At 50.3% G+C, this 11,336-nt stretch overlaps 1 protein-coding gene across 1 annotated transcript; it reads left to right on the top strand.

The window, feature by feature from the left end:
* The first annotated feature begins 5,197 nt into the window (after nt 1-5,197).
* RHOU (ras homolog family member U) lies at nt 5,198-9,970 on the top strand. Its single transcript, XM_048937141.1, has 3 exons — nt 5,198-5,525; nt 6,039-6,097; nt 8,655-9,970. Exons 1-3 carry the CDS (start codon nt 5,198-5,200, stop codon nt 9,108-9,110), a joined length of 843 nt encoding a protein of 280 aa, XP_048793098.1. The 3' UTR covers nt 9,111-9,970.
* Nucleotides 9,971-11,336: the final 1,366 nt, after the last annotated feature.

Below are 11,336 nucleotides of genomic sequence, written 5' to 3'. Positions count from 1 at the left end.
TCTGCAGCAGCATAGGCTCGTTCCTCTGGGTTTTCAGGGGGGGGAGAAAGCCTCCCCTGAGCTCTCCAGGCTGATGAGCAGTGTTTTTGCTGCTGGGTCACCTGCCTCTTATTATCAAAAGAGTTTAAAAGCAAAAAACAAAACAAAACAAACTTGGCAAAATGAAAACTACTGACAAAGAAAAAATCCATCCAAGATGGGCCTCATCCACTCTTCTGATAATTAGATTTAATGAAAATAATAAAACTGGAAAGCAAAGCAAAAGTCAGTAAGATGGGCTGCTGGAGGAGCAGGAACTCTGAGAAATGGGGAGGTGGCTGTGGGAGCATCATCTTGCAGAAAGCCTCAATCACCACATCCTGCCTCTCCCAGAGTCCTGTTTCACACACCATCAGAGCAAGTGGGTAATTATCACAGCTGTACCTTGTGCTGCTTGAGAGACTTTGCTTCCCAGGTTGTCTTTGGGATGCAGCGGAGACAGCAGGCAGCATTCCTGCAGGAATGGCACTGTTAAATCCATACAAGCAAGCAGACTTCTGGGAGAACTTGTGGGTAATTCTGTCCGCTCATTGTCAATGAAAAGCAGTAACATTTTATAAAGCACTGCTTTATAAAAAGCACTTTTTTACTGCTGAAAAATCTTTTGGACTTTCTCCTCGTCCTCTCTAGGAAACACTTTGCTGCTATTCCTATTGACGTCAGCTGAAGATAAGAAACGTTTGTCCACAGTGCCTTGCTCAGAGTTCCATGTGCAGCTTATGTGCTGATTTGCCCTGTGTCACTGCTGAGGTTTCAATTTGCTTTCAAATGAAAGCTTTGGTGTCCTTGCTTGTCTTATCATACTGACACAGCTGGCAACCTATCCATCTCTTGCTCCCAGTGCCTTTACTGCAATTGGAAATCTTGAGTACGTTGTAGTGGTCTGCATTTACAGCTAACAGTGCCTGGTCTTCAAAGCCCATAGGTCACCTCTGGGTGAGGACTCCTCTACTCTTGGAGCTGGGGAGCTGCAGCCTTTTGTTTGTTCTTCTTGCTCTGGCATTCTTTTTCAAAGGCATGGAGAACCTTAAAGCTGTGGAAGATGTAGCATTTCAGGTAAAGAGAGGAAGCTTGAAAGGAAAACATAGCTCACATTGCAGCTGGCTTCCATATCTGATTGCACATACCTGTGGCAGCTGAGAGGCTGAAGGCAGCTGGATTTGGGCTGGGCACTGGGAGGCACCTGGGAACTCCACCTATGAGCTCCACCTATGAGCACTGGAGCAGGGCAGGCTGTGACTGTGGTGGTTATTGAGCTGTTTGCTTTGCACCTGGTGAATCCTGGTGTTTACTTTCCTGCCTTTGCTTTGCCATGTAGCATGGAGAACTGTGGCTCTTTCCATTGTGAGGCTGTGAAAGCCATCCCGTGGTGCACCTCTGGGTTGTAAGTAGGGCAGCTTATAGGAAAGTTTGCCTTATTCACTTCCAGTAAAACTGACGCTTGTGCTGGATTGTTCCAAGTATTTAATCCTCACTAACAAGATCCTAGCAACTGCTTTCAGAGAAGATCTTTAAAACTGGAAAAAGTCTTTTCAGCACTGCCCATGGGAATTGTCCAAGTTTGACACCAAGAGAAAGTGGCTGGCTCCAGAAGAGATAACACATGGAGCAACCATCGCTTCTTAGACTTTGCAAGCAACCAGCTTGTGAGTGCAGAAGGAACCAGTTAGGGCAGGAGGGTCTCTATGCCCCTTACCTCCCAGCCCTGCTGGCAGAGGCCTCCCAGGAGGAAGGTGCTGTCCCTCTTCCAAGATGTTGGTCCACACAGGATATGCATGGCCCATCTTGGGATGCCCCAACGTACAGCACGCTGCCAAAGCTTCCTCTCTTATACTTTTCTCTCCCCTCAGATGTTCAGTCTAGGGCTTGGAGTTAACTGCCTCATTCAAGATTGCCTCTGCAACTCCGAGGCTGAAATAGCATGTTAAAAGCCCGTGTAAGCAGAAGCACAGTGACACTGCTCCATCCTTGCAGCACAGCTCCATCCCTGTGCCCCAGGCTGTGGGACAGCCCTGGGCCATGAGAAGCTCTAGGATGGGCAAATTGGTGACTGCCACACAGCACTCAGGACACTCAGTGTCTGCCAGTGGCTGTGGTCTGAGGTGGGGTGAAAAGGATGTTAAAAGTGAGATAAAGGGATCACCTCCCACAGCGACTCCCCTGCAGAGGCACTGCAGATAGGAGGCTAAGGTTAATTTGTTTTCTGAATTAATTAGGAATTTGAGTGGCATGAAGCAATTCTGCTTTGTTTAGTTTTGTTTTATTTTGCTTTCAGGTTGATTTCAGCAATCCATTTTGATTTTGAGCTCATGTTAGTGCCTTCTCAATCAGAACTTAGCTGGAGGGGTGGGGGGATATTACTGTGTTAATAATGTGTGCCGGTTCCTGAACCTTTTCCCCACGTAGTGAAAACTTGCCTGAGGTTGATATTTTGAGTGACAAACATGTTCTCTAAAAAAGCCCTGGCACATATATATATATACACATCAAATGAAGTTTATAATAAAAAGAACAGAATCTTGTGCTTCCCCAGCCCTTTTCTCTCCTGGCAGTCAAGAAGCAGCCTCAAAAGCACTCTTCTGGAGTCAGGGTAGGTCAGAGCTGTCCCTCACACAATCTCCCTTTGCTTCCCTGGCTTATTGCCCTCTTTTGCTCCCTCACACTTCCCCTTTCCCTCCTTTTCACCTCTCCAGCCAGTGACCAGCTCAGCAGCATTGCCACGATCTCACTGTTTTGGAAGAAAATGGGGAGCATCAAAGATGGCCACTTTCCAGCTGTGGGTTTGCTGCTTTCACAACAAGTGGGACCCCGGTGACAGCCCCCTGGGGCAGTCTGTACCTTGCCCTGCACCAGCAGCACTGCATCACGTCATGCCCAGTGCCTTGCTCCGTGTCAGGCTTGTCAAGTTTCTGCAGGAAAAAAAAGGGAAAGCTTTCATTCTACAAGGCCAGCACCCCGTTCAGATTCTTTGTATCACAGGGAAAATGATAAGCCAGGATATAACAATGACCTGCTTCACATTTTGATAAAATAATTTCCTCATTCTGTCATTTTCCTCAAAGAATGATATTTGACTAACACGAGCACACAAGATAGAGAGAAAGCTGATAATGGACAAACAGCAGCACCCTAGTGACCTGCATGGAACTAAGATTTGTTATCCCACAGCTCAGCTCTGAAAACAGCTGTATTCCAACCTGCAAGATGGGTGCATGCAGTAGGGCTGGGCTGATAGCTTGGGGACAGCAGATGTTGCTTAGAGCATCCTTCATGCAGGGTGGCACCGCTGTTGGTGCTGCCCCGGCTTGCTGCTATGGTGCGGGTGGGCACAACAATGGCTTAGATCATCCTCTCATACAAAGGGCTACTGTATCTGGCAGGGCACATTACAGTACAGCACAGCCATGCAGCTCCCAGGCTGCTCCTGCCCTCCCAGTACAAGAACAATGTGGGCAGTTGTAGTTATCTCACCAGACCCCACTCGGTTCAATTCATTTGGCCACCGAAGGTGTTCAAAAATGCACACATGGCATTTTTCACTTGCAGTGTTTGCAATGAAGAGCTTTCCAGCATCATCTTTCAACGCTGTTCAAACGGATGTTTAGCTGGTACGGAGCATTCACCCCTCACCTCCCACCTACAGGAGCTTGTGCAACTGTGCTCTTAATGAGTTCTCATCACTGCACTGATATAGGACATGGATTTACTATTTGTCATCACAGATAGGATATAGCATCGCTCAGACATCCTCGTGCCCACAACCAGGTCAGATTGCATCCTTGTACCAGCGGTTGTGGCTTGCTGCTCACCCTCAGGTTGTGCATCATCCAACATGGGCACAGACACTGCATGGCCTTGACACATGGGCACAGGCTGCCCAGGGAAGTTCTGGAGTTACCATCCCTGGAGGTGTTACAGAAACATGTGGGCACTCAGCGACATGGTCAGTGGCCGTGGTGGGGATGGGCAGTTGGACCAGGTGGTCCTAGTGATTTTTCCAGATTCTGCTACAATTCATTTGATGACACACTACCTGAAGTGACCCAAGCTGCGGAGCTTACCATGCCTTCCAGCATCATGTACCACTTCACAGCACCAACAACGTGCATCGTTTGTGGGATGCTGAGACAAAATACAGCTAGGACGTAATTAGAGTTCTCCTTTTCTCAAAACTGTTTTGAATGGAAGTGAGTGAGTTGGGAGCCCAGGCTGCAGTCGTGGCTCTGCCCTGCACAGTGCAGCACACAGCAGGTGCACCAGGCACACGACAGCCGCCCTCTGCTGCATACAGCTATGGAGGGAGAAGTAACAGCAGATACCATCCCTTACCATGCATACAGGGTGCTTTCCTTTCCAGCAAGGCTGAGCCGCACTGGCTCTATCCGACACGACTGCCTCCGTGCCGCGAAGATACTGCTAAAGCAGTACAGCCCTGGGAGGTACTCATGCTATAATTAAACTAAATTAAAACAGAACGCTTTTGATCTAACCCGGGCACCCCCATGAGGACTAGCAGCGGCAGTATAACGCAAGGTACGCACTGAGCCATGCCTGCTATTGCAGCACACGGGCTCCGGCTGCGCCCTGACGGCAGCGCCACCAGCGGAGCGCGGGCGGCCCCGACGGTGCAGGCGGCGCGCCCCATCCGCTCCAGCCAATGGCGGCGCCCGACGGGGAGGGCGGCCCAATCGGGAGCACGGTCGCCGGGCGGTGCCACGCCCCTGCCCAGCGGCCGCAGCCGTCGGGCGGGCGGAGCGGGTGCTATGGCGCCGCCTGCCGGGCCGGGCCGGGCCGGGCCGCGCCGGGCGGCTCCTCCCCACTCCGCGCTATGTCACGCGGCGGCGCGGGGCTGGCGTTTAGGACTCCGTAGCGCGGGGCGAGGCGAGCGCAGCGTAGCACAGTGCAGCTCAGCAAAGCGCAGCACACCCAGCCGGGCTCTCGTTGCCCGCACCGTTCCGGAAGCCGCTCGCCCTCCCGCCCCCGGGAAGCACCCGCTCCGCCGGTGCTGGCTTCGCGGCGGCCGCGCCGCGCCTGCCGGCCCGCGGTTGCTCCGCATCGCTCGCCCGTCGCCACCGTCTCCGCGCCCCGCCGTTCCCCGGCCGGCGGCCCCGGGCCGCGCGCCGCCCCCCGGCCGGCGGTGCCGCGCGGCGCCGCTCGGATGCCGCCGCAGCAGGAGGGCGAGGCGGGCTACATCAGCAAGCCGGTGCCGGGCGGCTGCGAGGTGCCGCCGGTGCCCCCGCGCAGAGTGCGCAGCGGGCGGGCGGCGGCGGCACTGGGGGCGGCGCTGGGCGGCCGCTGCCGGGCGGCAGGGAGCGGGGCCGGGGCCGCAGCGGGGAACGGGGCGGGTGCCGGAGCCGAGCCCCGGCGCAGCATCAAGTGTGTGCTGGTGGGGGACGGCGCCGTGGGGAAAACCAGTCTGGTGGTGAGCTACACCACCAACGGGTACCCCACCGAGTACATCCCCACTGCCTTCGACAACTTCTCCGGTAAGCGGGGACCGGGGGACGGCAGCGAGCAGGGGGCGGGGGGGTGAAGGGGGTCGGTCCCGGGGTGCCCGCGGCCGGCGCGCTCGAGCGGAGCGGCTTGCGTCGGGAGCTGGCAGGGCTAAAATTTCATCTCCAGTGGTGGCTGCGGAGGGTGAGGCTCCGCTCCGCGTGCCTTCGGCCCGGCGGGGGCTCTCTGTGCTTGGGAACGGGTAAGAGGATGGTCGAGTGACGCCCCTACAGCAGGGGAGGGCACAGCGCGGGGGTCTGTGCCGTGCCGCTCACGGGGAAATGAAGCGGAGAGCTCCCAGGCTGCGTGCCCGATTGCTAGTGCTAGATCCGGCTCCAGCCCTGCTAAGCTGCATCCAGCCTAAGCAAAGAGAAGGGCTGTAAGGACAGGGAGACTGTATATCTTCTTTCCTTCTTAACTCTTTTTTTTTTTTTTTAATTTTTTCCTAATGGAAAACGTGCAAAGTTGAACTCACCACGCTTTTTTTCTCCTCCTCTCCCCACTAGCCGTGGTGTCTGTGGATGGCAAGCCGGTGCGACTGCAGCTCTGTGACACGGCTGGGCAGGTCAGTGAAGCCGCCAACCCCAGTGACAAGCTGGGGGGGGGGGAGGTCCCAGGAGGAGAGGTCACGCAAAGCAGTCCCTGTGGTGACCCCAGAATCTGGAGGGCCACCTGGTATCTGCTGAGAGCAGTTGTCACTGGCTTCAATTTTTAGTTAAATAACCACGGAAATGAGAATTACTGTGTTTGAGACACAAGCATGTAAAACATTCATAGCTGTAGGTATAGAGAGGTGGAAACTGTGCTGTTAAAGGGACTTGAGGGAGAAAAAAATACCATTTGGTGGCATCTGTGGAGACTTCACACTTTCAATTCCCAGCCACTAAGAAGTGCTGCCTCTGCCAAGCTGACAAACTCCTGCTACTTCCAGCTCCTCGTTTGCCTGACCAGAGCACCCATCTCTTGTGTTTTCTGCATGTTCTTGGCTTGTGTGTGTCATAAACACATGCAGTACTGTTTGAGCCCAGGTCGCTTGAGGTTTTTTGCTGCTTAACTTGTTTTTGAAAGGGATTGGAGCTGGATTCATTAACTGCTTTGTGGATCCAGGTCTGTGGCTTCCCCATAGCCACACGGATAAATCTCAGCGGCCTTAGCACACAAACCTAGTTAGGTGCTCTGCAAGCAGGTGCCCCACTTAAGAGAGGACTTCGGAGGGCTACTCAGCCTTGGCAGCAGTATAGGTCTTCCATTTGCCCTACAAACCCAGCCTGAAAGCCTGCAAGCAGGTTATTACCTGCCTTCTGCAGGTAATAGCATCAGGTGTCCCCTGGTCTTGTGCCAGGGTGGAACTCTGTGTGTGCTCATAGGCAGAGCATGCAGATGACCGCACCTGTGTGGTGACAGCCTGTGGATGTAGTGCCCAGGCCAGGTGGTGCCAGTCAGTCTGCTCACCTGCACTGCTGCAGAGTGAGTGGTTCAGGTGTTTGGCTGTCCAAGTGCCCTGGAACAGGGGGAGTTGCTTCATTACAAATGGAGAGGTTGTCTACAGCATTAGTCATCCTGAATAAAATACGCTTGGCTGGGTGAGATTGCTGCTGGAATCTGCAGCTGAAAGAGCACTCCAGTCAGGGTGAAATTCCAGCTATTTCAGTGTCAGCAGCCTGAAGAGGTGCAGAGCCCTGCAGTTTGTGTACCTGCCATTGAATCCACAGGAGTGCACTTGGAACATGAAGGGCGCCGTCCCATCTGAGCAGAGACCCTTAAGATCTAGGTTTGACTTTCAAGCCCATTGAATCGAGTGCTGCTGAGGTTTCTCACGTTTTAAGAAGAGGCAGTTAGGCAGCGAGATTCCTTGCTGCAAATGGCCCTGTCCTTCAGTGCTGCAGCTCAGTGAGCACGGGGCTCCCCCAGTCAAATGGTGAGAGCCTGCTCTCCTGTGAGCCTTAATCTGAGAATCAGCAGAGCTAATGAAGCTTGCTTTCTTGACTCGTGTTTTATAAATTGCTGTCTCTCTTGGAGTTGCTGCTGGAAGAAATTCATTCAAGTGGAACGAGACTTCTGAGGCTTCCAGTGGGCTTTAAGCTGCATATCCTTTGCCCTCACAGGCTTTAAATCAAAATTTCCCATCTTGAAAATTAACACACGACTTGCAATTCAGCAGCAAAATGCTGGTGTTGGAGAGATGTCTTCAGCTGCGTTTATTCTCTGCACTTTAAATTCAGAGCTTTTGAGAACGTGTCCATTTTAATTAAAATGTCACTTCATAGAGGCAAATCCTACCTGCTCAGGCTGCTGGTGTTACCCTGCTTTCATCCTGCTGTCAGCATAAAGGGCTGTGTGCAGTTAGTTAACCCTTGCTTCTTGCTTCATTCTTTGCTCCTTTATTACCTTCAGGTGCTCGGCTTTCTTTCCGCTACCTCCTGAAGCTGCAGAAGGGCCTTGCTTTGTTGGAGTTTCCTCTAACAAAAAGAGGAAAGGAGGAGGGAAAAAAAAAAAAGATAGCACCAGGGAGGCCTCTCTGCAGTTTGTTTGATGTGGCATGGGTGGGAGGGAAAGGTAAAGCTCTTATTCCATGCCATTGGCATGTTAAGCCCGTGCATTGTGATTCGCTGTTGCTGCCATTGGATTTAAATCCCTGGTTACAAAGGCAGGGAAATTATTGCCTCTCCTGTAGGATGTTGTTAAGTAGCACTGGTTTCAAAATGTTTCCGGCCAGAGTGTGCTTGCTGCCACTTGTCTGCTGTGCTCTCGCCTGTGTCTGCAGGCAGGACGATACCTTTGAGGCCCGCGTACCTTTTCCCTCCCATATCTTTCTTTTTAGCTTCATTGCTCTCTGTGGCTTTGCTGGTCCTTTTTTGGGCAGATATAGGGCAGAGGGCTGATGTGCAAGTAGCAAAGGCAATACGTAAGCATTTGAAGCTGCAGCGTTAGAAAAGCTCAGCCGGGTGGGGGCTCGTGGCTGGGCATGGTCAGGCCTTGGGTCTGCACATGGGCCTGCTGCCCCACCTCATCCCAGTTTCTGGTGCTGTGGTATCCCAGGAGGACAGGGGTTGAAGCTGGGGGTGTTTTGCGGCCTACGCAGCGCTGTTTGTCATGTGCTAACACAGTGTCGTTCTGTCCAGGATGAGTTCGACAAGCTGAGGCCTCTGTGCTACACCAACACAGACATCTTCCTGCTGTGCTTCAGTGTTGTCAGCCCCTCGTCCTTCCAGAACGTCAGCGAGAAGTGGGTCCCCGAAATCCGATGCCACTGCCCCAAGGCGCCCATCATCCTGGTGGGGACGCAGTCGGACCTCCGGGAGGATGTCAAGGTGCTCATCGAGCTGGACAAGTGCAAGGAGAAGCCGGTCCCGGAGGAGGCCGCAAAGCTCTGTGCTGAGGAAATTAAAGCTGCATCCTACATCGAGTGCTCGGCTTTGACTCAGAAAAACCTCAAGGAGGTCTTTGATGCAGCCATTGTGGCTGGAATTCAGTACTCAGATACCCAGCAGCAACCAAAGAAATCCAAGTGTAGGACTCCAGACAAGATGAAAAACCTCTCTAAATCCTGGTGGAAAAAATACTGCTGTTTTGTATAGGAGATGTGAGGACCCGAGTGCTGCTCTGAGGAAATCAAATAGAAGCTATATTAGCTGAAATCTCATTCTGTGTTGTCTGGAGTGTATAGCTTAGGTCTGTATGTATGTGTATATGTTGCTACTTGGTATCTCCGTTGCCCTCAAGAGGGTGGCAGAAGGATTTGTAGTTAAAATCATGGCTATAAATCAAGTCTGGCATTGAGTTTCGTGACTAATATCTTTCATTGCGGAAGAAGTGCACCATGTATCTGTGAAGTTATAACGATTTGTCCAAAGGATTTGACTTCTTGTCTTACCATGTGTACCGGATCGGGAGGAACAGACAGGAGCCTTTTGCTGCAAGGGCTGCGCAGGAGGACTGTGGAAATGTAGAGCTGTGTACACGGACGATTCAAGGGAAAATAACACTGTGCCTCCTAACGGACCTTTCTAGCTTTAAAAAACCCACTCCTGCTCTTTTCTCCATGTCTTCCCAAACCAACAGTCTTAGGGATCGCTTTAAAGAGGGTATGCAAGAGGTGTAATCTATACGCAAATGCTGTGGTTGGAAAGGTCACGTATATACCTTCAGCATGCTGTGAGGGAACCTGATACGTTACAGCACTGACATCTCATTTGTCACCTCCTGATTTGAGGGTCATCTTTGTCCTTTTCCCTTCATGCTGAGGGCATCATAAGGAAGCCCAAGGAGTGTTACTGAGCCTTAGCTCACCACTTTGGGTGGCAGTGGGTTTCTCTATCTCTGTGTGGACGTGATGACAGTTAGTCTATTTCAACAGAAAGGAATGTAAATGCTGTTGGGTTGGTTGGTTGTTTTTTTTTGTTTTTTTTTTTTTAATTTTTTTTTAATTTTTTTTTTTTTTTAAAGAGTTGTGACAAATATCTGTGCAGCACCATGCAAATTGCGTCTGTTTTTACAGCCAAGAGTTTCAGAATGCCCCTCCTTACCTCTCAGGCTGCTGAACAAACAACAAAGCAGGCAGATAAAGGTGATAACAGACTGGACTCCAGCAACTGAGGCTGCTGTGTCCTCTTTATCATGCTGTTTTCAACCAAGTTAATGTTTTCTTCCTAAAAGCAACAGTTGCTTATGGTTGAATCTTGTCCAAACTCATGCTGGGAAAATGGGCTGAGGCCACTCTGAAAATGCAACTGACAGTGTTTTCCCAGATCAGTCCAACAGGTTAAATGTCCCTAAAATATAGCTGAATGATCAAGGTAATGCAGAGCTGTGTGTGACCCACCCTCTGACTAAATCCAATTCCTACTGGGCTAAGCCTAATTTCAATCCCTGTAGGTTTGAGAGACTGGAAGAGTAATGTGACTCTCTGCAAGAATGGTATTTTAACTTTTTCTGCAGAGGGCATTTAGTCTGTCTTTTTGTCTGTCTGTCTTTTTATGGCCCCCAACTACTTTTTTTTTTTTTCTTTTCCTTTCCTAGGTATTTCAAGATCAGATTATATATATATATATATATATATATATATATATATATATATATATATATATATATATATATATATATATATATATATATAAAAATAATTTTATTTTTTTTTCCCGTTGTCCCTTTGGCCATAGCCTTAAAGTGACCTTTTTCATAGTCTTAAACTAAACTGCAGTTGCAGGAAGCCAGAACCCTTTTTCATCATAAATGAATTGGTGCCCGATATAGAGAAGAATTGTGGAAGCCATTTGAACTGATAAAGCTGACCACAGTTTACCTCCTAGCCCACTAAAGAAATGACACTGCATAAATGGATTCTAGGTTTTATTGGCACAAACTCCACAGGCAATATTTTTTCCTCCACTACAGCAAAATGAGTATGAAGTGGGTAACGTTCCATGGCTGAAAACTTGAAAATGGAATGGAAATATTGAATCAGTTCCTATGTAAAGAAGAATGTGTTGGCTTCTGCACTGGAACAGCCTGGAAAAGCAGTTTCCATAGCACGGAAGCTGGATGCATTGACCTTGGATGCATCTGGTTCATAATGCTTTTATGTTTACTGGTCATGAAGTTAACATTTGAGCCTTTATATTTCTTATTCTAATGCAGTGACAGGATTTCAGATATGCAGTCATAATGTCATCTTGGAGCAAATTTTAAAGCCAGGTTTCTCCTGGGTGCTTTGCTTCGCTGTATAATGGTCTCAGCTGATCAAAAATGCAGAGTTTGGAAGGAGACAGGCTAGAGTCTGAGCAACTCTCACTTGCAAAAATAAC

The sequence above is a fragment of the Lagopus muta genome, chromosome 2 (genome assembly GCF_023343835.1).
Source record: "Lagopus muta isolate bLagMut1 chromosome 2, bLagMut1 primary, whole genome shotgun sequence".
Lineage (NCBI taxonomy): Eukaryota > Metazoa > Chordata > Aves > Galliformes > Phasianidae > Lagopus > Lagopus muta.
This window is presented reverse-complemented; position numbering and strand designations above follow the sequence as displayed.

Excerpts from the sequence above, each read along its gene's own strand:
- RHOU (XM_048937141.1), top strand. The coding sequence starts at position 5,198 with ATGCCGCCGCAGCAGGAGGGCGAGGCGGGCTACATCAGCAAGCCGGTG. Across the intron at positions 5,526-6,038 it reads TGCCTTCGACAACTTCTCCG|CCGTGGTGTCTGTGGATGGC; the intron begins GTAAGCGGGGAC and ends TCTCCCCACTAG. Across the intron at positions 6,098-8,654 it reads TCTGTGACACGGCTGGGCAG|GATGAGTTCGACAAGCTGAG; the intron begins GTCAGTGAAGCC and ends CGTTCTGTCCAG.